This window comes from Sphaerodactylus townsendi, unplaced genomic scaffold (genome assembly GCF_021028975.2).
Source record: "Sphaerodactylus townsendi isolate TG3544 unplaced genomic scaffold, MPM_Stown_v2.3 scaffold_19, whole genome shotgun sequence".
NCBI lineage: Eukaryota > Metazoa > Chordata > Lepidosauria > Squamata > Sphaerodactylidae > Sphaerodactylus > Sphaerodactylus townsendi.
Window position 1 is genome coordinate 315,478 of NW_025950352.1, and position 27,799 is coordinate 343,276.

General features: G+C 52.8%; 1 protein-coding gene across 1 annotated transcript; it reads right to left on the minus strand.

The window, feature by feature from the left end:
* Window positions 1-213: 213 nt before the first annotated feature.
* EPPK1 (epiplakin 1) lies at window positions 214-27,389 on the minus strand. The gene is made up of 2 exons (XM_048482634.1): window positions 27,328-27,389; window positions 214-10,829 (listed from the first exon to the last, which is right to left on the minus strand). The coding sequence occupies exon 2, from the start codon at window positions 10,746-10,748 to the stop codon at window positions 1,008-1,010; it is 9,741 nt and encodes a 3,246-aa protein (XP_048338591.1). The 5' UTR covers window positions 10,749-10,829; window positions 27,328-27,389; the 3' UTR covers window positions 214-1,007.
* Window positions 27,390-27,799: the final 410 nt, after the last annotated feature.

Consider the following 27,799-nt stretch of genomic DNA (forward strand, 5'->3'; position numbering starts at 1 on the left):
GGACCTTGTTTCCCAGAATTCCTAGCTGTTGACAGGGAACAAATTTGGGAGCAGGGAAAGAAGCCTCCCCCCCAATTACTTCTAACAATGCTGCTTCCGTTGCACCTCCTGCTGTGTGAGTGGGATTGCCAGCTTATTTTTATTTCCCTTTAGAAGATCTAGTGATGAACAGACCTGTCAGACAACAAACCCAGTTCCCAGGAGAATCCTATAAACATTTAAAGGTTTATTATTAGTAGTATAAACAGAGTTGACCAAAGCTGCCTCTACCAGTGGGAGGCCGTCAAATGCAGATTCAGGCCCAGGAGGAACAGTTACCAGTCAAGCCACCCAGGTCCCCTTCAAAATGATATGGAAGGCACTGGAGGTACCTCTAGAGGACAATAGCTGACCATCAGTTCATTCACCACAATGACACATGAAATAACAGGCAAAGAGACAGGAAGCCAAGGGTGTCTTTGTTCTCAGTCCTAGCAAGACCTCACTAGCTGCAGTTCAAAGGCATTGGTTGGGAAAAGGGAAGGACTGCCAAAACATAGATGGATGTTGGAATCATGCGATCCTGTAGGAGATTCACTCTTGTGTGCCTGGCTCAGGAGTCAGCTCTCAACCTAGAAGGGTGAATACACCCCAAAAGGATCATGCAACAGATTGCTTTTTGCGTGTTGTCTTCGGTGCAAGGGAGACCCGCATCCATCATTTTTACTAGCCATGTAACCCAGCACAGAGGTCTGCCAAGCAGGGGAAAGGGATGGCTGACCCAGCTGCTTCACAGATGAATAATCAGTCATCGAGGCTAAATGTTTGAAAGAAACGAGAGTCCGAGGTGCCCATCAGAGATGAGGGTTGTTCTCAAAAAGCGAATAGCAGATAATCACTTTCCCTCTGTAAGAAAACAACGCCAGAATCTGTGGAGATATAGGAGGCTCGAATGCACATGGGCGTAGTTGATGGTTCTCTCTATGACTCTTGAGAAGACTGAGCATCAAGGAGCCAATGCCCCATTACTATGAGTCAGCACCTTTATCTGTCCAAGTGAATGCCCGCTTTTTACTGGACATTTTTCTTTTAACATCTACCTTCCCATGTTTGTGTTCGGTTTCTTCAATCATGGTGACAATCTCTTTAACCATATCTTGAATAGGTAATGTCCCTGCCCTGTACAGCTCGAGAAGTTCTTGCCTTTTATCCTGAGGGACATATTTGGAAAATAGAAGATCCAGCACACAGACCTTTTGTCCCTTAAATTGTCCACAAGTCACATCAACCATGGTTGTCCGCAAAGATTTCTTCAGTTGCTGCTGCTGTTGTGCATATGAATTGTCACTTTTCTCTGATACGCCCACTTGACCACTGCCAGGCCTCGAGGACTGACGATGTCCTTCTGCTTCTGTGACGATATTGGTGAGAATGCCTATCAGTTCCTGAACTGAGATGATATTTTCTTTCAGTCTGTTGAGAAGTTCCTGTCTTTTGTCTTCTGAGATGTACCGCGAGAAAAGAAGATCCCAGCAAGATACCATCTGCCCTTGGAAATCACCAACTGATACTACACTACTTTCAGACCGTAACATGTCCTCCAAAGAGGGGGAATAACCAAAAGGAACACTTCGGGTTCTTGTTAATTGCTTGGTCTCTGGGTTTTGATTTGCGAACCAAAGAGATTTGTCTGTATTCTCCTCCTCTGTTCTGTTTACGATTCCGGTGACCACGGTTTCCATCTGGTCAGTGGTGAGAATGCCCATCTTGTACAGGTGCAGAATCTCCTTCCTCTTCTCCTCAGGGATGTACTTGGAATGCAGCAGATCCCACACGGAGACCTTCTGGCCACGGAACTCTCCGACGGTGATTTCAACCATACGAGCCTTCAAGGCCTTTTCCTTTTCACTCTGTTCTGGATCATCTTCCTCTTCCTCCTCCTGCTCTGCTAAAGACGCCGTGTCGGGACTGGCTGAGTGGGAATGTTCTTTCGTTTTCTCCTCCTCTGTTCTGTTTACGATTCCGGTGACCACGGTTTCCATCTGGTCAGTGGTGAGAATGCCCATCTTGTACAGGTGCAGAATCTCCTTCCTCTTCTCCTCAGGGATGTACTTGGAATGCAGCAGATCCCACAAGGAGACCTTCTGGCCGCGGAACTCTCCGACGGTGATTTCAACCATACGAGCCTTCAAGGCCTTTTCCTTTTCACTCTGTTCTGGATCATCTTCCTCTTCCTCCTCCTGCTCTGCTAAAGACGCCGTGTCGGGACTGGCTGAGTGGGAATGTTCTTTCGTTTTCTCCTCCTCTGTTCTGTTTACGATTCCGGTGACCACGGTTTCCATCTGGTCAGTGGTGAGAATGCCCATCTCGTACAGGTGCAGAATCTCCTTCCTCTTCTCCTCAGGGATGTACTTGGAATGCAGCAGATCCCACACGGAGACCTTCTGGCCACGGAACTCACCGACCGTGATTTCAACCATACGCAACTTCAAGGCCTTTTCCTTTTCACTCTGCTCTGGATCATCTTCCTCTTCCTCCTCCTGCTCTGCTAAAGACGCCGTGTCCAGACTGGCTGAGTGGGAATGTGCTTCTTTCGTTTTCTCCTCCTCTGTTCTGTTTACGATTCCGGTGACCACGGTTTCCATCTGGTCGGTGGTGAGAATGCCAGTCTTGTACAGGTGCAGAATCTCCTTCCTCTTCTCCTCAGGGATGTACTTGGAAAGCAGCAGATCCCACAAGGAGACCTTCTGGCCACGGAACTCACCGACGGTGATTTCAACCATACGAGCCTTCAAGGCCTTTTCCTTTTCACTCTGTTCTGGATCATCTTCCTCTTCCTCCTCCTGCTCTGCTAAAGACGCCGTGTCGGGACTGGCTGAGTGGGAATGTGCTTCTTTCGTTTTCTCCTCCTCTGTTCTGTTTACGATTCCGGTGACCACGGTTTCCATCTGGTCGGTGGTGAGAATGCCAGTCTTGTACAGCTGCAAAATCTCCTTCCTCTTCTCCTTAGGGATGTACTTGGAATGCAGCAGATCCCACACGGAGACCTTCTGGCCACGGAACTCCCCGACCGTGATTTCAACCATACGCAACTTCAAGGCCTTTTCCTTTTCACTCTGCTCTGGATCATCTCCCTCTTCCTCCTCCTCCTCTGCTAAAGATGCCATGTCGGGACTGGCTGAGTGGGAATGTGCTTCTTTCGTTTTCTCCTCCTCTGTTCTGTTCACGATTCCGGTGACCACAGTTTCCATCTGGTCAGTGGTGAGAATGCCAGTCTTGTACAGCTGCAAAAGCTCCTTCCTCTTCCCCTCAGGGATGTACTTGGAATGAAGCAGATCCCACACAGAGACCTTCTGGCTACAGAACTCTCCGACGGTGATTTTAGCCATACGAGCCTTCAAGGCCTTTTCCTTTTCACTCTGCTCTGGGTCAACAAAACTGTCCTCCTTCTGCTCTGTAAAAAATGTTGCAGCTGGTATTGTGGTAGACTTTGAAGTCTTCCTGATATTTTCTGCAAAGTCCTTATTTTTTATCTGAAGCATTAGCAGTCCTGTGTCAGGGTCAGATGTGCATCTTTTAAGCAGGTGTATGTATGTGAGGTTCTCATGGGTGTTGGGATCAAAGAAGCCCTTTGTGTCATCTGTAGGATCAGAGAGAATCTGGTTCATCTGCTCATCAAAGTAGCCCCGTTTATAAGCCACCTCAATAGGGATGCGATGACTGTTGACTGGATCAATGATCCCTCCTGTTGCAATCTGGGCCTCCAGCAAACGGATCCCATGTTCTTTGAGTATAAGATCTTTCTTCATTGCCTGGAAAAGTGAAATTCTTTTCCCTGTGTATGGGTCACTGTATCCAGTCACAGCTTTCTCTGCAGCAAGGAGTTTGTTATGTATTTCTCCACCTACTAATCCCACAGAAATGGCATCATCAACAGAGAGTTTCTCATTCTTCAGGGGGTCAATGATGAACCCTGTAGCAGCCTGGGCTTCCAGCAGCACTAAGGCAGTGCCTGGCCTCAGAATTCCCTTCCACATGGCCTGGTAGATGGTCATCTTCTCCATCTTGGAAGGGTCTGATTTGGATGGCAGAAGCACTCCAGCAACACAGCTGTTGCCTTCCAGGTACCTCCTGACTGAATCCATATTTGCCACTTCTTGGACACTCTGTTTTCCCTCCTCCAGCTTCCTTATTGTGTCCTGACTTAATATGTCAGCTTTGAATAATTCTGAAGCTGTCACTTGCTGCCGTAGACCTTGGAACCATATATCCTTTCTGTTTTGTTCTTTTTCTTCTATGATGTTCAGAATTTCAGTTGTGATGTGTTGAAGAATAACTGAGGATCCCTGCTTGTATTTTTTAATCAACTCTTTTCTCTTTTCTTCATCAAAATAATCTGAACAAAGAAGTTCCCATACAGACAGAGTCTGCCCTGCATATTTTCCAAGCTTTACATTCACTTTGGTGGATGTCAGAATATTTTTTGTTGTTTGATCTACATAGAAATATTCACTTTTGTTGAGCAGCTGCAGAAGGTACATTCCTGTGTCTTTGTCTTTGAGACATCTCTGAAGGAGCTGAGCATAAGTGATCCTTTCATGTGTGCTGGGATCTACAAATCCTTTGAAGCCATATTCTGGATCAGAAAGTAGGAGGAAGGTGTCTTCATCCAAACAGCCTCGTTTGTAAGCTACTTCCACAGGGATGCGGTGGTCATAGTTAGGGTCAATAATGCCACCAGTGGCGATTTGGGCTTCCAGCAGCCTGAGAGCATAATCTTTCTCAACTATATTCTTCTTCATAGCCTGGAAGAGTGAAAGTTTGTTCCCTGTGTCAGGGTCAGTGTATCCAGTAATGCCTTTCTCTGCAAAAATAAGCTTCTTATGAATCTCATCACCCACAGTTCTCATAGAGACAGCTTGGTCAACAGAGAATACTTTATTCTTCAGTGGGTCAGTGATGGAACCAGTGGCGGCCTGTGCCTCTAGTAACATGAGACCATTTTCTGGGGAGAGAAGCCCTGTCTTCATTGCTTCATAGATAGTCATCTTTTTTGAGGCCACAGAGACCCCGGCGATGCAGCCTGTTCCTTCCAGGTATTGTTTCACAGAATCATTCTGGATCAGGTGGTCGAGAGCATGAGCCCCGTGATGGAGTTCATCCAGTGTTTTCTTGTCAATTATCTCAGAGTTGAACAGCTCTGCAACTGATACCTCCCCTCTGAGGCCCTTAACCTTTAGTTTCTCAGTTCTCTCTTCGGTTTCCTTAATGATTGTGGTGATGATATTGATAAGATGTTCTAATGTCAGCATTTCACACTTGTACTGTCTTACCAGATCTTTCTTCCTCTGTTCTTGGATGTACGGGGAGCACAGGAGATGCCAGATGGAGACAGTCTGGCCTTTGTACCTCCCTACATGCATCTGGATCAATTGTGTTTGCAGAAATTGTTTTGTTTTCTCATCAATATAGAAGTACCTTCCCCCACTTTTAACTATTTGCAGCATATAAAGTCCAGTCTCCGGATCTTGGATACAACGCTCCAGTAGCTGGAGATAAGTGAGATTCTCATGTGTGTTGGGGTCAAAGAAACCTTTGGTATCATCTGTGGGGTCTGAAAGAATTTGGTTCATCTTTTCATCAAAGTAACCCCGCTTGTAAGCTACCTCTATCGGGATACGGTGACTGTGAACAGGGTCAATGATGCCTCCCGTGGCGATCTGGGCTTCCAGCAGGCGGATGCCGTGGCTTCTCACAATGAGCTCTTCATTCATGGCCTCAAAGAGCGAGATCTGTTGCTTTGTGGAGGGGTGTGTGTATCCAGCCACTGCTCTTTCTGCACTCAGCAGTTTCTCATAAATTTCTCTTCCAATCAGCCCTGTAGACATCCCTTCATCTACTGATAGTTTTTTGTTTCTCACTGGGTCAATGAGAAACCCTGTGGCAGCTTGGGCCTCGAGGAGCACCAGGGCCGTTCCTGGTCTAAGGAGACCCTCCCTCATGGCCTGATAGATGCTCTTCTTTTCACAACCTGGCTGTATAAGGACTCCAGCTATGAAGTTACAGCCCTCCAGGAATCTTCTGACACGGTCCATCTCAGTGACTTCCTGGATAGTTTTCTTTCCCTGGTGAAGCTCATCCAGGGTTTCCTTGTCTATGAGCTCTGCCTGGAAAAGGTCACTGGCCGACACCTGCTTGCGCAAACCCTTGAAGGTGAATCTCTTGCCTTGAGTTTCAGTCTCTCCAATCACCTTGGTAATGGCTGTGATGATTTCTTGAAGGGCCTCAGTATTCTCCTCTTTGTAGGTCATCAGCAGCTCTCTCCGCTTGCTGTTGGAGATGTACTCAGAGTTCAGTAGATCCCAAAGAGAAACCGCTTGCCCTCTAAACCGCCCAGTGCCAACACAAACAGTTTCTGCTTTCAGTACCGCCATCATCTGCTCGTCCCCATAACAAGCAGCATCTTCTGAGAGAGGAAGCAGAAATAACCCTGTTTCAGGATCTTGGATGCATCTGTCCTTCAGCTGCTGATAAGTCAAGGCCTCCTGGGTGTTGGGGTCAAAGAAGACACAGGAGTCATCAGTGGGTTGAGAAAGGGACCTGTGCATTTCTTCATCATAGAAACCATGCTTGTAGGCAAAAGGGAGAGGAAGGTGATGGTGGTGAATCGGATCAACGATGCCTCCGGTGGCCAGCTGAGCTTCCAGCAAGGGGATGCCGGCAGCAGCAGAGATCAGCTCTTTCCGGATGGCCTGGCACACTGAGATGGGCCTTCCTGAGTAAGGGTCATTGTAGCCTGTCAGTGCCCTCTCAGCCTGCAGCAGCTGCTCTGTGAGCTCTTTGCCCACCACACCAGCTTTGGTGGCCTCTTCTACCCCAAGCCTTTGGTTTGACCTGAGGTCTACGATCGATCCTGTTGCTGCTTGAGCTTCTAGAAGCCTTGTCCCCATGCCAGGCAGGAGGACGTTTTTCTGCATGGCTTGGTATATGCCCATTTTCTCTTTGGAGGCTTGAATGAAAACCCCAGCAATGCTCCCAGTGCCCTGCAGATACTGCTTCACACTCTCCATCTCAGCCACATCTTCGGCCATCTTCCTGCCCTGCACCAGCTCTATGAATGTCTCCTCTGAAAGGATGCCATTATCCAGGAGCCAGACAGCAGGTACAGCTCCTCTCAAACCTTGCAAGGTGACCTGGGCTTGAGTCTTTATTTCCATTTCCTTAATAATTCTCAAAACAAGGCTGATCAGCTGCTGGAGTGATATGGCCTTGGACCTAAACTTCTCCAAGAAATCTCTTCTCTCCTCTTCAGTGAAGTAGCCACAGTTCAGGAGCTCCCAGAGAGTAAGTCCCTTTTCTTCCACCAGGGTCTCCTTGAATAGATGCTCCATTTGCTGATCTGTGCAGACAAGAGATGCTGTTTGTGAGAGAGGCAGTAAGCGGAAGCCCAAACCTTCATCCTCCTCACATTGGTCTATCAGCTGGCTGTAGGTCACACTCTCTTTACTGTCAAGAGTGCTGAACGTTTTGGCCTCACTGCCTAAATGGGAAAGTTTGTTGCTGATCTCCCCATCTAAGTAGCCTTTTTTCTGGGCAAATTCTGCAGGAACATAGTGGCCCCTGTGAGGATCAATGACTCCCCCGGTGGACAGCTGGGCATCTAAGAGCCGCATGGCCTGTTTGTCAGGAACAAGGCCTTTCTTCATAGCTTGGAAGAGCGAGATCTTCTTGCCGGTGAAAGGATCTTTGTAGCCAGTTACAGCTTCTTCCGCACGCTGTAGCTTGTCATAGAGCTCTGGACCAATGAGGCCACCCTTCACTGCATCATCCAAGCAGACCTTTTGGATGTTCACTGGATCAACGAGAAACCCAGTGGCTGCCTGTGCCTCGAGCAAAGGTAGCACCACACCCGGCGGCATGATATTCCTCTTCATGGCTTCATAGAAACCCACTTTCTCCTTGGAGGGCTGCAGCACAATGCCCCCAATGCTGCCAGTGCCATAGAGGTATTTCCTGACCGAGTCCATGCACAGCACCTCCTCTTGAGTCACCACTCCCTCTAGCAACCTTTCAAAGAGATCCTGGTCAAGGATACCACATTCCATCAGATGATAGGCAGTGACGTGGCCCCTGATGGCTGGGAATTTTATGGGGGCCCACTTCTTCATCTCCTCCTGCAACAGGAGCTTGATTTGCTCTAGTGTGACCATGCGCAGGTGGTAGTGATTGAAAATTTCCCGCCTCTTACCCTCACTGAAGTACTCTGAGTTCAGCAGATCCCAGACAGACACTCTCTGCCCTTGGAAACGTCCATACTTTACAAAGAGCCCTGAGCCCTGGAAAGCATGCTTGGTGGCACTGCCAATGAACTGGCGCTTCTTGCTGTTCAGTGGCAGGAGGCAGAGACCAGTGGAGCCTTCAGTGACGCACTTCTCCTTCAACTGCAGGTAAGTCAGGTTCTCGTGGGTGTTTGGATCAAAGAAGCCCTTGGTATCATCACTAGGATCCGAGAGAATCAGGTTCATCTTCTTGTCAAAGTAGCCCCTTTGGTAGGCAGCTTCCACTGGGAGGCGGTGGCTGTTGACGGGGTCAATGATGCCCCCAGTGGCAATCTGAGCCTCCAGGAGACGGATGGCATGCTCTCTGACAATGAGGTCCTTCATCATGGCCTGGAAGAGGGAGATCTTGTTGCCAGTGTATGGGTCTGTGTAGCCAGTGACGGCTTTCTCAGCAGCCAGGAGCTTGTCATAAACCTCTGGGCCAATGAGATTTGCACGCAGGGCCTCATCCACAGAGTATTTCTTGTTGGCAGCAGGGTCAATGAGGTATCCTGTTGCAGCCTGTGCCTCGAGGAGGATGAGGGAAGTTCCTGGCCGCAGAAAGCCCTTTCTCTTCGCTTGGTAGACGCTGATTCTCTCCTCCGAGTCAGGCAGGATTAAGCCACCAATGCTGCCAGTCCCTTCCAAGTACTTTTTAACTGTATCCATGCCAACGACATCTTTGGCTAACGTTTCCCCTTGGGTTAACTTCTCAAACAAATCTTCATTGATGATTTTGGAACTCAGGAGCTGTGCAGGGGTCACCTTTTCCCTGAGGCCTTCGAACGTGATTTTGGAATTGGCAGCCGCCTGCTGGATGGTGTTGCAGATAATGTCAGCCAGTTCCCAAGTGGAAAGGCCCCTAGAGCAGAATTGCTTGATGAGAGATCGCCTCTGCTTTCCTGTGAAGTAGTCAGAGAAGAGGAGTTTCCAGAGCGACGTTTGTTTCCCCTTGAATTTGCCACAGGCCACAGACACTTCCGTGTTCTTTAGAGCAACCTGTGTGCTGTGGTCAATAAAGGAATGTACCCCACCAGTGTCTCCAGAAAGAGGTAAGAGGTAGAGCCCCGTGTCTGGATCAGTAACACATCTCAGTAGCAGTTCTGTGTAGGACAAGGGCTCTTTGGAGTTGGGCACAAAGAACCCACGCATGCCATCAGTGGGATTGCAGAGGAGATCACGTGTGTCTCTGTCTAACAGGCCCCGCTGGCAGGCCACCTCCAAAGGAAGCCGGTGATGCATGTGAGGGTCAACAATGCCACCAGTGGCTAGCTGGGCGTCCAGCAAGAAAATGCCAGGATCCCTGGGAACAAGACCCTTCTTAATGGCTTGGAACAAAGAGACTAACTCCCTGGTGCAGGGATCCTTATATCCTGTGACAGCTCTCTCAGCAGCAAATAATTTCTCATGAAGTTCCGGTCCAACAACTCCTGCCTGCACTGCAGCGTCAGCAGTGAACTTCTCATTCTTTATAGGGTCAACCAAGCAGCCTGTTGCAGCTTGAGCCTGCAGGAGGATCACCGCTATGCCTGGTGGGAGGAGGTGTTCTGTTAGAGCCTGGTAAAAGCTCCTGCACTCACTGGTATCCAGAACAGCCACCCCTGCTATGCTGCCTGTCCCCGAGAGGTATTGCTGAACAAAGTCCATCTCGGCAACTTCCTGTGCTGTGATTTCCCCATTATGGAGGGCGTTGAAGAGGGCAGAATCAATGATGCCAGAATCCAGAAGTTCATGGCTGCACACACCCCCTCTCAGTCCAGGGAAAGAGATTTTCAGTGGCAACAGAAGCAAGCCACTAGCTGGATCTGCTATGCACCTCCTCCTAAGTTCCATGTAGGTGACCTTCTGGTTGCTGTTTGGGTCCCAGAAGCCCTTGGCTGCCTCATTCCCAGAATCACCAAGGAAGCCCTTTGTTTCTTCACTCAGGTAGCCATGCTGGCACGCTTCTTGAAGAGAGACACGGTGGCCAGTGCTAGGCTCAATGATGCCTCCTGTGGCTATTTGGGCATCTAGGAGACTCAAGGCCTGTTCCTTTCCAATTAGCTCTTTTTGGATGGCTTGGTAGAGAGAGATCTTCTCCTCTGTATAGGGGTCTATAAAGCCTGTTCTTGCCCGCTCAGCAGACAAGAGCCTTTCCTTCATTTCCAGCCCAACCAGCTCCATCCTCAGGGCCTCTGTCACAGAGACCAGCTGCTTTCTCCTCCAGTCAATGATGCCCCCCGTAGCTGCCTGTGCCTCCAGCAGGGAGAGGGCAAGATCAGGCTGGAGGAAATGCTCTTGCATGGCTTGGTAGAGGCTCATGGTCTTGGCAGAGGGCTCCATGTAGACCCCTGCAATGCTTCTGATGTCAGGGCCCATCTCTTCTGCTGCTGGGGTCCTAGGCTGGAGGCAGCCCCCTGGTGGGGCTGTGGAGAGATTCTGGTTCTCAGATGCTGACTCTCTCTGTTCCATCCTGGTCAGGGCACTGCTTTGGGCTCAGCTCACACTGGCAAAGGAATCTTCTGCTCCCGTCAGGAATGGCCTAGGGGATGCCTGCAAAGAGAGCAAAGGAAGGAAATGGGGGGTCACATACATCTTCTTGGAGAATAGTAGGAACGCTTCTCTACTAGTCACTTCACTGTACCTTCCCTTTGTATTTGGTATCCATATTCTCAGTGAACAGCAAGAAGAAGAAATCTGCATTGTTCATTTTTTGTTATTTATGCCCTGCTTTTCTCCTTAAGGGGGAGCCAAAGCAGTTTACAATATCACCCTTCCCATGTGTTTGTTTATTTATTTATTACATTTTTAGACTGCCCTCGCCAGTAGGCTCAGGGCGGTATACATCATAATTAAAACATAAAAATGTAAAACAGTAGTTCAATCTGTAATTTAAAACAATCAATATGGCGACAGTTCCCTCCCCCCAACCCCAACCCCGGGGAGCCTGGATTACATGATGGTCTGATGGCTCAAAACAACCACCCAAGGATTAGGCTGAGAGTGACCGGCCCACAGTCACCCAGCAAGCTTCTGTAGTAGTGTGGGGGTTTGAACCTGGATCATTCAGATTTTTTTCTGATGTTCTGAACAGGGTTCTGACGGGCTATCCCTCTGAACTGCAGGGCTGCCTTTGTTCCAAGATTTCAGGGAAGGTCTACAGAGGCACACTGCCATGAACTAAACATGATGTACAGAAATGTCCTCAACCCAAGAATTCACCCCAATAGTTCAATTATTGTGACTGCACTCTGTGTGTTGAAACCCAACTGCAAACTCAGAGCTGGTGAGAGCATCAGCCATCCAACTTCAGGCAGAGCATTTTAGGCACTACCTATGATAATGGCTCTGGTTTACCCTTTCATAGCCTGCTGAAACATCACACCTTTAAAGGGACAGAGACTGCTATGAGCCAGAAGGTGGGACAGTAAACCCTTTCAAGTAAAGCAGAAAGGGATAAATGACCCCACTGAGGGGATGGGCTCTCCCTAAAAGTTCTTTGGACGCAGAGAAGAAGCTCTCTGATGGGAGAGGACAAGCCGTGCAGGGCTAGACCTTATCCTGGGGCAAAGGAGAATGGGGAAAACTGTCCACTGTGAAAACTTCTATTATTAGTAGCCCATTCTATTTCATCATCATTTAGGATAAATCTAAATCGTAAAGTAGGAAAATTTTCACCTGTCCTTTGTACTCTTATTCAGCCTGAATGCTTGAACAAATGACATGTATTATTTTTACTCGTTTATTTATGTTTCTTATATTTTGAATGCTCTAAGCCTAATCTCTGGAAACACTGTGCGTATTCACTCTTGCTACCTGAAAAGTGTTAACGGACAGGGGCAGCAGATAAGCTCCTCCTCCCTGGAGCACAATAGCTCAAAACTGCACATTTATGACACATTATCCTGCATGCTAGATTATAGGAGGGAAGCAGCTACGTGCAGCCTTGCCCCGGCACACAGCACACCAGCCAGCCCTTCACGACCAGGCAGCCCAAGTCTTCCGCAGTTACAGAGAATAACTCACTCCTGCTGCACAGCACCCTCCCTGGAGCCTCTGTGGCCATCTGCATGTGAGATGGGTCTTCCAGAGGACCCCTCAGAGCGGGAGGAGCGTTGACATGGTGGCTGGCCTGTAGCTGCGTATAATGCTATAGAGCCAACATTTGAAAGTGGCCATTTTCTCCTGTTGATCTCTGCAGCCGGAGATCAGTTGTAATAGTGGAAGCTGTCCAGGTGCTACCTGGAGGTTGGCAACAGTATCAAAGGCACACATTTCTTTACAGAGGCAAGAGAGCTTCACAGGTCATGGTGCAGCCCTGGCAGTGGCAGAGCTCCAGCGCCCATGCCAAAGGGGAGGGGCAACATTAGTTGCCTTCCTAACGCCTTTCAGGCCAGGAACAGCTACATTCAGAACAGCTGCAATAAAATCCATGGCCCAACCCATAGGCTGCATAACAAGCAATCCACAATTCTCCCCATACACACATATTGACACAGCCATGCCTACAAGGTCCCAAAATGCCAAGGCTGCTGGTCAGGTACCCAGCCAAAGGAAAGACTGAAAGTGCCGGCCAGGCCCCCACCACATGAAGCAACGGATGATCCCCCAGACCTTTAAAAGCACCCTGAGAACCTGCCCAACTCCACAAGGCAGGGTGTGCAGGATGGGAGGCTGCCGGTCAGCAGGGTGGTGTCCATAGCGGCAGGGAGACCACCTGGCTCGCCAGGGCAACCACGGAGCATGAAATCACGCACGAGCAGAGTCGTAGTGAGCAGGAACTGCGCCCGGGGAGTGTGTGTGCCCTGCGCTCCTGCCACGCCCCTGCCCACCCCACCCTGGAACATGCCCCGTGCAAGATACCCCCCTGTCCCCCGGGCACGCAAGTGGCATGAAACTACAGTTCACTTGCTCTGAGGCTGAGCCTCCCCACTGCCCCCCACATCCCACTTCTGAACCCCCCAGCTTTCCTTTAAAAAAGGCACCGGTCTTTTTAATTGTGGCGGTCAAGGCCAAAGGAGCAAGAGGGCTTCCAAGACAGAAGATGCTGGTCAGCCGAAGTGGAGCCATTTGGACGTGTCCCTTCTTCACTTCCATCCTGCGTGCTCCTTCCCTGCTCACTGCCCACCCCGGCAAGGGCGACTCTCGCACCCAGGACCGGCCTGCCACACAAGCCCTCCCCCTTCCCCAGCAGCTGTCATGGCCGGGCTGCCAGCGGTCATCTGTGAGGCCATGTTGACCATAAGAACAAGCCAGCTGGATCAGACCAGAGTCCATCTAGTCCAGCACTCTGCTACTCGCAGTGGCCCACCAGGTGCCTTTGGGAGCTCACGTGCAGGAGGTGAAAGCAAGGGCCTTCTGCTGCGGCTGTTGCTCCCGAGCACCTGGTCTGCTAAGGCATTTGCAATCTCAGATCAAGGAGGATCAAGATTGGTAGCCATAAATCGACTTCTCCTCCATAAATCTGTCCAAGCCCCTTTTAAAGCTATCCAGGTGAGTGGCCATCACCACCTCCTGTGGCAGCGTATTCCAAACACCAATCACACGTTGCGTGAAGAAGTGTTTCCTTTTATTAGTCCTAATTCTTCCCCCCAGCATTTTCAATGGATGCCCCCTGGTTCTAGTATTGTGAGAAAGAGAGAAAAATTTCTCTCTGTCCACATTTTCTACCCCATGCATAATTTTGTAGACTTCAACATATCCCCCCTCAGCCGCCTCCTCTCCAAACTAAAGAGTCCCAAACGCTGCAGCCTCTCCTCATAGGGAAGGTGCTCCAGTCCCTCAATCATCCTCGTTGCCCTTCTCTGCACTTTTTCTATCTCCTCAATATCCTTTTTGAGATGTGGCGACCAGAACTGAACACAGGACTCCAAGTCCGGTCGCACCACGGCTTTATATAAGGGCATGACAATCTTTGCAGTTTTATTATCCACTAATGATCCCCAGTTGCTACGCCGGGTGATGGCGCCCCCCCCCTCCCGCCCGTTTTTACAGAGGAAGCTGCGGGGGGGGGGGGGTGAGAGGAGTCCGAGGTGATTCCCACAGCTCCATGCTGGGCGGTTTGGCGGGCAGGACCGGGAGGGGGGCTCGTGATTGGCCCTCCCTGCAAAGGGCCGCAGAAGAGCGCCCCCCCCCCCCCGCACCCTCCAGCTCTCCGGAAGGCTTCCGCCAGCCAGAGGCAGGGAGCGCGGAAGGGCCCCCCCCCCCCTCCCTCTGCACGGCCTCTCCACGGCCCAGGCCTCTGGGGGAGGAGCGCCTTTCCCTCAGCCCCCTCACAGAGCCTTTCCCGCCACTTCAGTCTCCTGCCCCTCCCCAGCCTCTCATTGGCTGATCCTGCGTCCTTGCGCTCTCGCGCGCGCTCGGCAGGGACTGATTGGCTGGGGTGCCAGGAGGGTGGGACTAGAGACTGTCCGTCACAGGGCCACTCTGCTTTGGGTCTGCGTGAGGGAGGCGGTGCTTCAGGCACAGGGGAGACGTTGGGGGCGGGGGCAGGCACTGAAAACGCGCACGCGCACGCGCCCCTCCCCCTCCCCCCTTCTCCTGTCTTTGATCGCGGCCTCGGTAAAGAACTGTGTGCCTTTGATGCGGTTGCCAACCTCCAGGTAGCACCTGGGCAGCTGATCTGCAGCTGCAGAAGTCAAGGGGAGAAAATGGCCACCTTCCAGGGTTGGCTCTTCTATGCCAAGGCATCAAACTCAGCTAAAGCCCCTCCCCTCCCCAAACCCCTCCCTTCTCAGGCTCCACCCCCAAATCTCCAGGTATTTCCCAGTCCAGAGCTGGCAAGCCTAGCCCTTGGCCATGTGCAGAGCGTACCTTTTCCTTGCCCATCAGTAACTACTGTCCAGCTCTGGTTTTCACTCCCCCCAAAAAATCTGGAGGTAGGGCTAAAGGACTAAAGGACTCGAGCCCTTCCGGGATGAGGCAGCCTATAAATTTAATTAATAAATAAATAAAATAAAGAGGCGCTTCAGAACTGCTCAGGCAGTCATAGCTGCCAGGTATGCCCTCCTCACTGCAGAAAAAGGCAGGGAAGGTTGAGGGGGGAGAATATCCCGGCCGTCTTAAACCTCATTACATCTAAATAAGTCTGTGCCAAGAAGAAGAAGAAGAGTTGGGATTTATATGCTGCCTTTCTCTTTTGTAAGGAGACTCAAAGGGGCTTGCAAACTCCTTTTCCCTTCCTCTTCCCACAATAGACACCTTATGACAGCGGTTCTCAACCTGTGGGTCGCGGGCCCCTTTGGGGGTCGAACAGCCCTTTCACAGGGGGCACCTAAGACTCTGCATCAGCGTTCTCCATCTGTAAAGCGGATAAATGTTAGGGTTGGGGGTCACCACAACATGAGGAACTGTATTAAAGGGTCGCGGCATTAGGAAGGCTGAGAACCACTGCCTTATGAGGTCAGTGGGACCAAGAGAGTTCTGAGAGAACTGGGACTGGCCCAAGGTCACCCGCCAGGCTTCATGTGCAGGAGCAGGGCAACAAATCCCGTTCACCAGATAAGAGTCTGCCGCTCATGTAGAGAAGTGGGGAAACAAACCCTGTTCTCCAGATTACAACACATTCATTCTCCAGATGCCAAGATGTGCACACAGGGCAGTCCTCCCTCACGACTCTCTGCTGGGTGTTTGGGGATGATTTCTAGGTTAAAGGCAGACCTGATTTGCAGGCAGGGTTTTATTTGTGTGGGTTTTCTTAAATGTACATTTGTTTTCTGCCCATCACCAAAGTCCCTGGCGGGGAATGTTGGAATTCCCTCTTTGAGTAGTTAAGAAGGCAGTTCTAAGCAGGTCTACTCAGAATCCTGCTGAGATCTGCCTATTCAGGGGGGCTTATTCCCAAGAGGTGCTCTGAGGATCGCAATGAAAATTCAAATCCCTTTTCAGCACCCTGCCCCCCCCCATCCCAGCCAGTTACTGTCTTTTAGCTGAGCCAGCCCACCTCACAGGCTTGTTGTGAGGATGAAAAGAGGTGACAGCAGGATGCGAAGAGCACCTTGGAAGAGCGGAGGGGGCAAAAGGCAGCTCACACATAAAAATGCCCCCGAGGGCCTGGCCTGCTCTCGTGCCTCGTCTACGTGGAAAGGAAGCCCTGCGGCGGGGGGCCGGGGGCCAAGTCTCTCCCAGGGCTGCTGGGAGGCAAGACGGTGGCAAAAGACACACGCGTATGGAGGGATACCTCTGCCCCCCAATCCCTCACGGGTAGCTGCATGTCCACCAGCCCAGGCCCCTGGGGCGACAGTTCACCTGCCTCCCCACCCCCACCCCTGCGTGGAACTCCTGGGCCACAAGCCCCCCCCCCCCGTCACTTGGAAGGCAAGGAGTCTGCCCTCATGGGACACCTCAGGCCACCCTGCCCCCACCCCCCACCCCGGCCCCAGCCCCTTCTACACTCGCCTTGGGAAGAGATTTGCAGTGGGGGGGGGGGTCAGTGATGGGGGACACCTTGGCATTTAGTTGCCAACCTCCAGGTGGGACCTGGAAATCTCCTGGGGTGACAGCTGAACTCCAAAAGACAGCGGCCCTTTCCCTTGGGGAACAAGTGAGCTCCCTCTCCTCGCTGAATCCTACAATCTCCAGGAATCCCCAGGGGTTTCCCAGCCAAGAGCTGGCAACCCCACCTGGGCACCCAACCAGGCTAGGCGAGGGGGTGGGGCGGCCTCGCCCTTGCCTAGAACCACAGAGGAGCTGCAGTCTCAGGCCTGCAGAAGAAGGGAAACGGGCCTCTCCTGGCCTCCCCTGCAGGGGCAGCTGCAGCCCCTGAGCGCCCCCGCCCAAGCCCAGCCATTACAGCAGCCTTCGCGTGGGACGCAGCCTCCAAAGGGCATGCAGAGCCTGCCAGGGATGTGGGGGCGGGCAGGGGTGGCGACGATCAGGTGGGGAATATAAAACCTGAATGGGTGTGGGAGGAGGCAGGAGAACTGGTCTCTGACATCACAGGACTTGCAGTAGGGATGCCAGCCTCCAGGGGGGGCGGGGGGGAGGGCCCCCTGGAATTTCAGCTCTTCTCCCGACTGCAGAGACCTATTTGCCTTTTGGGGAGGGAGGGTACCCCACTGAGGTCCCTCCAGGCATTTCCCAGCCGCTCCCCCCCCCCCCGGTCTCCAGGAGAGACCTGGCCAGCCTAACGAGTGGGGTTGCCAACTCCAGATTAGGAAATACCCAGAGATTTGGGGGTGGAGCCCAGGAAAGGCAGCGTTTGGGGAGGGGTGTCCTGGATGCAGAATGTCCACCCTCCTCGGAGACTGATCTCTGCCACCGCGGACTGCCATCCCAGGAGATCTCCAGCCCCCACCTGGTGGTTGGTTGCCCACCCTATCTCCTAGCAGGAGGGTTGTGGGCTGTTCCAGGCGGACCCTTCACCTTCCAGGACTGTCCTTGCGGAGGGCGCTTGCCTGGGCCAGATAGGGAACTGTTGGAAGGGATGACACGAATGCATCACTGGGGCATGTGGGGAGGAGTGTGGGTCTGGGTGGGTGGGGCTATTTGGGGCCACAGCCGTGGCGGGCCTTCCCTCCGTGGCTTCCTCAGGAACAGAAGGGCTGAGAGCAGCTTGGCCACAGAGGTTTCTCGCCTGGGAAGGGCACGTTGCTTTCGGCGTCAGGCCTGTTCTCTGGGTGTTGACACCCCACAGATGCCTGCCGATTGCAGCTATGCAGCTGGTTGGGAGAAGAGGCTCCCCCTTGTAATTAGAGGGTGTTGCTTCTCCGGGAAAGGCATAATCATCCGCCTTTGCTTCGAAGTGGGAGGACTCCCTGCAGGGGCTTCCTCTGTCGGAAACGGGATGGAGCCGGCTGCCCCACAGGGCACACCTCTCTCTGCTGCTCACACACGTGGCTGCGAAGGCACACACCTTCCTCTTCCCCACTCCTCCGTTGCACAGCAACGCACAACACACTGGCCCGTATACACTGGCCCAACCAGCTCGGGCCCCGATGCCTGCCTCACCCCCTGCGAGCTCTCAGTGGCTCCCGTTCCTGACGGCACCTCATCCTGAGGACTGGGGTGGTTGCACAACGTTCCCAGGAAAAATCTCATGATGCACGCACAACTAGTGAGACATCCCATCATACTCACAGACCTGGTTTTAGAAAGCCAGCCCAAACCAGAAATCCTCCACTGCAGGCGGCTCAAGTGAGCCCTTCCAGGGAAGAGAATGAGGAGGGGGCCCAGGGACCACCTTTCTGCATTCAGCACAGAGTCCCACTGGGACGCTTCACACTCACAGCGGGGAAGACGTTCAAAATGCCCCACCTGAGTGGCTCTGCCGGTGCCTCCCGGAGTCTGTCTGGATGCTCTGGGAAGCCGCCTCCACAAAGGAATACCTGACAGAGCTAAAGAGGATTGTGAAGGAGTTACCCACACCTACACAGAAACAGAGCCATCTATACGGGTGTGCCCCGAGGACCTCAGCTGCTCAAAATACGCGAGCCTGGCATCCCAGCGTGCCCCATTGTCTCAGGCACGGGCACAATCCTTTTCAGGGTATCTGGCTACCCAGACACCCCCACCCCCACCCCCAACGCAATGCCAGCAACACCCTTACAAAATATGGTTGGTTGCCTGAGAAAATGCCAGTCCCTTGGAAACCCCATTTTGGCCACTGTAGACTCCTCCTGCAAAGATGGCCTACAAACCATCAGGAGCAAAGTACCATCTTGCTATCAAGCTCTGCCACCAGCCTCAGAATCAGGGGAAACGGGGACCTTCAGGTGAACGGCACACCAGGGGGGCTCAGCAGGCAGACCCTCCCACGGCTGACTTGGGGCCCTCAGTGGTGGCTTCTTCGTCCCCTGAAGGGAGGGAGGGAGGGAAAGGAGCCTCCCCAGAGACTCCATCGGGGCTCTGAGCAACCTTCCCATGAGCCTTGGCCACGGATCAGCTCACACAACAGGGAGCATCGGCCACGGTAGAGTTTCAACTGCAAATTGTAACGGCTTGACTGTGGTGTGCCTTCAGCCACAAGGAAAGGTTGGTGCCACATAAATATTCCAATAGACCAGGGGTCGGGAACCTTTTCCCCTCAAAGAGCCATTTGGCTCACCCTCCCCCGCTCACCCCCCCCACTCGCTCGCCCCCCCTCCGCTCCCCTGCCCACTTGCTCGCTCGTGCCCCCCCGTCCGCTCACACACACCCCCGCCTGCAGGGCAGGCGTAGATGGGCCCGGCGGCTCGGCCTGGCCAGGCGACTGACGAGCCCGCCCTGCTGCTTGCAGGGCGGGTTGAAGATGGGCCCAGCGGCTCGGCCTGGCCGGCCGCCGGGAAAGCGCTCGCCTTGCAATGAGCGAGGCGGGCAGGAGGCAAAGCCCGCGGCACGGCCTGGCCGGCCGCGGGCGAGGGATGCGCCCGCCCTGCTGCTTGCAGGGCGGGTGAAGATGGGCCCGGCGGCTCGGCTCATGGAGCCGCAGAACAGCGGCGGAAGAGCCGCATGCGGCTCGCGAGCCGCAGGTTCCCGACCCCTGCAATAGACAAATAGGCGCATTTGCTGAATATCACTGGACGACGGGTGCCTTTGAACCCCCTTGCAGCCAAAACACACTGAGCGCCACACACGTCCGCGTGAATCTGGAATCACCCCACGTCAAGAACTTTGGTGCAAGCACAGTTGTTCCGGCTTCTCTAGCAGAGACTCTCACCTGAAGATCTTACAGGGGACATTCTGGGAATTACAAAACCCGCCCAGCAGGGGGGGCCAGCAAAGCCAGACGGCCACCCTGCAGCCCTCCGCCAAGAGGCAGGCCCAAAGGAGGAGGCGCAGCAGATGCCACGTGTGCCTGGCCACTGGTGGTGCCCAGCTGGAAGCAGCTGCCTGCCTCACCCAGCCCCCTGCCCAGCCCCTCCCCTTTCACACACACTGGAAGGCAGCCCTTTCCCTGCTGCTGACAGGCCGGGACTCCCAGCATCCCGCCAGGGCCCTGAGGTCACGTCCAGTCATGGCCACTCTATGGTTTATAAAAAAAACCCGTGGTTTGAGCAGGCAGCACAGTGGCTGGAGCTCTGTTTAATGGAAGGGAAAATATTTTGCTGCCTCTATTTTACCCCAAACAACACAATAAAACCAATCAAACACCGGCACCTGGCATTTGTGGCGATCTTTATATGCCTCTTTTCTTCCCAACAGGGACTTAAAGAGACTTACAGTGACATCCCCCCCCCCTTTTTATCCCCACAGCGACCAGACCAGCCTCCTCGCAGGGGTGTTAGGCTGAGAGTGAGAGACTGACACTCCCCTCCCTGGGCACCCAGGGAAATTCCCCTGCAGGGCAGAGGCACGGACTTGCTGCTTCCTGGTCCTAGTCCAGCTCCCGGAAGGGAGGAAGGGAGGGAGGACGGACGGACGGACGGACGGACGGACGAAAGAAAAACAGACAGGAAGGAAGGAAGGAAGGAAGGAAGGCAGCTTTGACCTGATCGAAGCTTTGACCTGATCTACATAAGAAGCAAAGTGGGACGGTAATTGGGACTGGTTAGGAGATAATTGGATTGCTTCACTTCCAACAGCTGGTGGAATGTTTTTAAACATCATACCATGTTAAAAGCTATTTCAGATAACAATCAGCAGATCAATATAGGGAGGAAGAGACAGGAAGGGGGGAAGAGAGAGCTTCAGTGGCAGCAAGGGGGGGGGGGGGAATCTCGCTCATGTCCCCCCTCCCCCCGCTGCAAAAGCCTGTGTGGTTGCTGGGGCAGCGGGTTCTGGGCGGAGGAATTAATCCGGTGCCCCAGTGTGGCCTCCAAGACCCCTTGCTCACTGGAAGCCATACAGAGTCCGGGGGCGGGGTGTGTGTGCCAGGGAAAGAGGGGATGGCTGACTGGGGTCAGGAGGAGGAGGCAAGCAGAGCAATGCTCCTCACTCCTGGGGGGAGGGGGAGGGGGAGGGTGGGGGTGGCTGGCCCACAGGAGTGGTACCTGGGACTCCTGCCCCTCCCACCCCCTAACGGCACCTATGCTCACATCTGGAACACTCAACTGAGTTCCTCCTCCAGAAGCCCCACGGTGTGGCATACACATCTCCAGCTGGCCCCCCTTCCATGCGGCTCTTTTATGGAGCTGGACTGGCTCTGGTTGGCTCTGGGACCTGTAAAGAAGGAAGGTCACACCAATGCCTAGTGGGCGAGGGGGAGTCTCCAGGGAAATCCAGGCAGGATCCAGTTGTTCCAGACCCATTCCCTGGGGCACTGGGATGCCAGTCTGAGTGGGAGGTGGGGGAGGCAGAGGTTGCGTGGAAAACGTCCAGTTCCAGGTAAGTGTTGTGCCAGCACCTGGGAAGACGTGGAGGAGGAGGAAGACGTAATCCTGTGGTTTGGCTCTAAGATCCTGCAGTTCTGTGGTTTGGCTCTAATTAGGGTAATAATTGCCTCTTTATGGAGCACAGGCTGGTCCAAGGAAGAGAAGCAGCAGCTAGAAGTAGGGCAGGGGCATTTCTGCTGGGGGTGGAGAGGTTGTGGCAGCTCCCCCTTCAAAGCAAGGAGGGGACAGATGTGGTGGGACCCCTGGGGGCCCACAGGGAGCCTGGGTTTATTGAGGCAGCCACAGCTGGAGCAGCAGTGTGGGGGAGGGGGAGGCTGCCCACTCCAAGGGAGGGAGTGCCTGCAGATTGGGAGGGCTGGAACCTGCGGAGGGGAGCATAACACCACCACATCCCGCTCTGTGGGGGAACTGGCCTCTGTGGTGTGGGGGTCAGTTGTACTGCCAGGGCATCCCCAGGTGGTGACTGCAGATCTCCTGGGATTACAGCTGATCTCCCAGCGATACGGATCCGTTCGCCTGGAGTAAAAGGCCACTTCGGAAGGTGAACGGATTCCATAGCATCATATCCCAATGAAGTCTCTCTCCACCTCCAAACCCCGTCCTCTTCAGGCTCCACCCCCCAAAACTCCAGGTATGTCCCAAACCAGAAACGGCAACGCTGCCCTCGGCCCCACAAAAGCTCTCTAGCCCAGCCCTGGGGCCAGGAATGTATGACCCCCCCCCCCTCATGGGCCATGCCGGTGCTCCAACACATAAAGACACGAGAGCTCTCGGTGGGTTTGCTAGTGGACTCCCAGTCCTGGTTTCCATCCAGCCAAGGACCTACAACCCTCCCCCTCCCCCCAGCCCCAATCGGGCGGGCGAAGGCTTCTGGAACCTCGAAGGGCAGCGAAGTGGCCAAATGGGCCCACGGGGAAGGTCTGTCACCCATGGCTTGTGAGGGACCCTCTTTCCTTGCAGGGTACCTACCCCAGCCCTTTGTGTGCCGTTCTTCTGGCTACACACTAGGCTGGCATCCCAGCCACTGCTGGGGGTTTGGGACCAGCTGGCTCACAACAGGCCTTTTTCGCTTGCTTACATTCACTATGGGCCCCCTCCCAGTTTCTACTAAAAATGGGGCGGAATCCCCACTGAGAAATTAAATCTAGATACAACCAGATTTCAAAAGAAATGGCACCTTTTCATCGAGGTTTCACCAACACCACCCCACATACACACACTGCAGCATGTTTCTAGTGAAGACATCGATGTCTATCACAGATTCAAACAATGTTACTCTCCCCACGAACACGCGATCGGCTCAACGGGTCTATCCTGATTGGCTGTTGTGTTGTGCTGCGGCGGGAACTTTTTTAAAAAAGAATTTGCACAAAAATACGTAGTTACGTAAGCACGCAAGTGCACACGCACAATCTCCCTGCTTGCGGTTCTGGTGTCGCACATGCGCATGTTCACTGTTCTGTTCACGCTACAGGGGTCAGTGCTATCAGTCACAGACCAGGAAAGGGATTTGGGCGTCTTAGTTGATAGTTCCATGGGAATGTTAACTCAATGCATGGCAGCTGTGAAAAAGGCAAACTCTATGCTGGGAATAATTAGGAAAGGAGTTGATAATAAAACTGCAAGGATTGTCATGCCCTTATATAAAGCCGTGGTGCGACCGCACTTGGAGTGCTGTGTTCAGTTCTGGTTGCCGCATCTCAAAAAGGATATAGAAGAGATAGAAAAAGTGCAGAGAAGGGCAACGAGGATGATTGAGGGACTGAAGCACCTTCCTTATGAGGAGAGGCTGCAGCGTTTGGGACTCTTTAGTTTGGAGAGGAGGCAGCTGAGGGGGGATATGATTGAAGTCTATAAAATTATGGATGGGGTAGAAAATGTTGACAGAGAGAAATTTCTCTCTCTCACAATACTAGAACCAGGGGGCATTCATTGAAAATGCTGGGGGGAAGAATGAGGACTAATAAAAGGAAACACTTCTTTACTCAACGTGTGATTGGTGTTTGGAATATGCTGCCACAGGAGGTGGTGATGGCCACTAACCTGAATAGCTTTAAAAGGGGCTTGGACAGATTTATGGAGGAGAAGTCGATTTATGGCTACCAATCTTGATCCTCTTTGATCTGAGATTGCAAATGCCTTAGCAGACCAGGTGATCGGGATCAGCAGCCGCAGCAGAAGGCCATTGCTTTCACCTCCTGCATGTGAGCTCCCAAAGGCACCTGGTGGGCCACTGTGAGTAGCAGAGTGCTGGACTAGATGGACTCTGGTCTGATCCAGCAGGCTTGTTCTTATGTTCTTATGTTCCTCATGTCCACGTTTAAACAGCTTCTGCTCGTTGTGCCCATGTTTAAGCAATGCTATGTAGCCTCCACTGGCGCGAAACAAAAAAAATTGGCTGCGCACGCATCGTGCACAACCCGCCATGCTGATTGGCTGGAAGGCTCCGCGTCACTCCCTACGGCGGGAAAAACAAATCTACATTCAAACCGCAATCCCCCCCACCGATCTGGATTGGACATGATTTTTTTAAAGATGCACTTCCATGCAGGTTCTGAAAAACATGTGATAAGGGGGGTCGATTCCCCACTTCAAAAATGAAACTAGATACAAACTGGGTAGGTTTGAGCACTGCCCTTTGATCACAGTTTCAAGGTCCCCACTGCAGCTTCTGCCCTATAAGCGGCAGCAACGCAGCAGCCAGGGAAGGAGTACCCACTGTGGGCGGATCAAACACGCGATCTGCTCAAGGGCTATTGTAATTGGCTGCTGTGTTGTGCTGGGGCGGGAATTTTTTTAAATTTTCATACTGAAGGATCCACGTCTCTGTGAGCATGCGCAGAACAACCCTGTGCGGTTGTGGATACGACGATACGATGTTTAGCGTTTCATTGTGCTGCCTTTTGCTCAGTGAAGCATTCAAACTGACGCTACGTTGTTTCGTTTAGACGTGGATCTTTGTTCCGCAAAAAAAATTTTAAAGGGCTGCGCGCGCATCACGCACAACCAACTGCTTCCTGATTGGACGAAAGGCTCCACGTCACGACCGAGGCAGTGGAACAGGGCCCACTTTGTCACTTGGCAGCAGCAATCAGCCCAGTGCCCACAGCCCACCGGGGCCGGCCACATTTCAGCCCTGACCCAAGAAGCCCACCCGGCCGCACTGGGTCTGCAAGTGTTAGTTGAGAGAATCCCGTGCAGAGGACTGTGCCCCATTCATTCGCCGTCATTCACAGGGTGACGCATGACGCACACGCAGGCAGATGCAGGGGACTAGCAAAGAAAAAACATCAGTGGAGACCAAAGTGAGCCAAGCTGCCAGCAAAAGCACGAAGACCAGCGAGAGGCAGGTCTTTGAGTACAGCCGGAGCAGGAAACCCGCTGGGCTGCGCCTTTGCGTGACAAAGGCACAAAAGGCTTTCTGAAGGAAGTTGGGCGATGGCTGAGAAACCTGATGCACGCTTTGTGTCTGTTTTCACTGTGTCTTTAATTGGCGCCACTGATTTTGGGAAGAGGGTCTGAAGAACAGGGAGAAACTGAAATGATGCGAGACAAAGTCCCAGGACTGGGAGGCAAATAGAAGATGACCTCATCTCCAGGTGCGGACGCCAAACACCCAAGAGGAACTCGGCTGGGGAACTGTTGATCTACCAACCAGCATGGATAACCTGTCACTAAAATCAAACTCTGTGCCAGAGGACTGGAAAATGGGAAGCATCACACCTCCCCTTAAAAAAGTGGGTCCAGAGGGCAGCCAAGAAAGGACACGTCAGCCTTCCTAACCCCTGTTCCAAATGATTTTTTATTCAATTATTTTTACTTTATTTGTTCCGTTTACATACCACTCTCCCCACAAACTGGCTCAGAGCAGTGAACCACCATAAATATACAATTAAAAGCAATTTCTAAAATGGCAGCCTCCTAAATACATTTTGACAAGGGTTGCAACTGCAGAATCGCTTCCAAAATTATCAATAATCAACAACCAATCAAAATAAAAAAACACCAAACAAGAAGCAACGTAGAAGCAAACAAAAATGAAAAGCCATAAACTGAAAAGAGCTGAAAAAGGAGAGGCCGGCTTGAAATAGAAATAAGGTTGCTGTCCTCAACCCTTTTTAAAGGCAGAACTATTAAGTACACTGAGGAACAAAACCTGTTGAGAGAAACGTAGCCTGGCTTCTGCGAAGGGACGTCTTGCCTCAATTAACTCCTTGCAGTTCTTTGCACAGGTTAACCAGTGTGTGAAGAAGGGTGATGCTATAGTAGGCATTAACTACTGGACTTCCAAGCGGTTTTTGGCAACTCCCCAGAGGGCCCTAACTAAGCTTAGCAGCCATGGGATAAGAAGATGGATTCTCTTACGGATTCAAAATTGGTCCCTTGACAGGAAGCAACAAGCAGGAACAAACGAGCGGTTCTCACAAGGGAAGGAAGGAAGCTGGGGGGTCCCACAAAGGTTGCTACTGGAGGCAGCACCATTTAATTTGTTGACAAGTGATCTGGAAATAAAAAAATCGGGGGTGAGTGGGTAGCTGTCCGCGTATACCAACATCGATGAAAGGATGATGAAAGCTGCTCTCCATTTCGAGAATAGCTCCAGGAGGATCTCCGCTAATTGGGTGGGTGGGTGGGTGGGCGGGCCACAATGGGGCCAATGAAGTTGGTTAGCGTCAGGTGAGGCACACTGGGACAAAAAAGGCCAACTTCAAGAAGGGCTGTTGGGGTCTGAGCCTGCTGTGTTTGAGAGGGGAAAAGATCTAGGGGTCATGGTGCTCAGCTCACGGTAAGTGTCAGCAGCCCCATGAGAAGGCAGACTCCAGGCTAGGAATTATTTGGAGAGAGACTGAAAATAAAACAGCCCTCATTGTAAAACAACCTTGCAGGAAGCTACGATGCCGTCTGATGTGGGAAACCATGGGCAGTTGTGGTCACTGTATCTCCAAAAGGATATTTCAGAGTGGCTAAAAGGGCCACAGAGGCCAACAGAGATGCTTAGGGGGTTGCAACGCCCCCCCCCCCCCCCGCAAAGAGACTGTGACTTTTCAGTCTAGAAACAAAAAGATGAAGTGGCGGCATGACGGAGGCTGAGCTAGTGGTGCCTGAGATGGGGGAGTGGGTGGGGGAAGTGCCCCCCCCTCCGATTCCACAAGAACTGGAGGGCAGACAGTAGAGCTGGAAGGCAACTCATTTGTGACAGGCAAAAGGAGACATTTCTCAACAACAGTCATTGAATGGTGGAATTCGCTGCCAGCGGAGAGATCGGTAGCCATGACCCTCTGGGTGACACAAGAAGTGCACTGCCGGAAGCCCCGAGTCTTGCCCCCCCACAGACGCCCTCCCCTCAGCTGGGCCACCGTGGCTCTGAAGGGGCCCAGCATCCCCACTGCGGGGTGGTTTTTTTGCTCCTGAGGAACAAAGTGTCCCTGTCCTTGGTCAAGTGGACAATAAGGCAGCACACGGGGGTACCAAATGCCCCTCAGAAGGTGGCGAGGGCAGGAAGCTGCTTGCTCATCCTTTCTACCCTCAGAAGGGGCAGAAGGGGTTCTCCCCCAGGGAGACAGAGCAATGGCCTCCAGCTGGGGTGCCCCCTCCCCATCCAATGGGCCCAAGAAGGCCCTGGAAGACAGAGCAGCCAGCCCAGAGGATTCCGCCCTCCTCTCCTCTGCCTGAGCGGCATCGATCCCTGAGCCCCAGTCTGCATTCCAATCATGCCTCTGCCCAGGACTCCAGGCGCCCCCCCCCCGCCCCCCGCAGCTCAGTAGAGGAAACCGTGCCGGCCCCTTCAGCCCCCAGCCTACCTGGATGTCCCGAGCCAGGCAGGGAGTGTCTGGCCACCTGCCTCCTCCTGCTTCTCCTTCCCACTGCTCCAAGACGGGACGGACTTGGATTGAAACCTGCTTCGTGTCCCCGCCCTGAGATGACACACGGCCCCGCCCTGCGACGGCTCTATCAACACACACAAAAATGCACCTGGTTCCACAACTCCCACGCTCCGCCCCCAGGCACGGATCAGGCGCACCAACACTGCTTGCGGGCTTCCCTGGCCGGCAGAGTGAACAGGAGAGGGAAGCCCCCCCTCCCACACATACACACCCCTTCTCTGTGCACGGCCTTGGTATATGCATTGCTCCACCTCTGCATATGTTGAGAGCTGCTCCCACAGGGCTGCTGGTTTGAGCCCCAGCTGTAGCACTGGGTCGCTATGCCTATCCGGCGGCTTGTTTCTGAGGGCTGTGCACACAAACGTTAGGGTGGGTGTGGGTGTGGGTG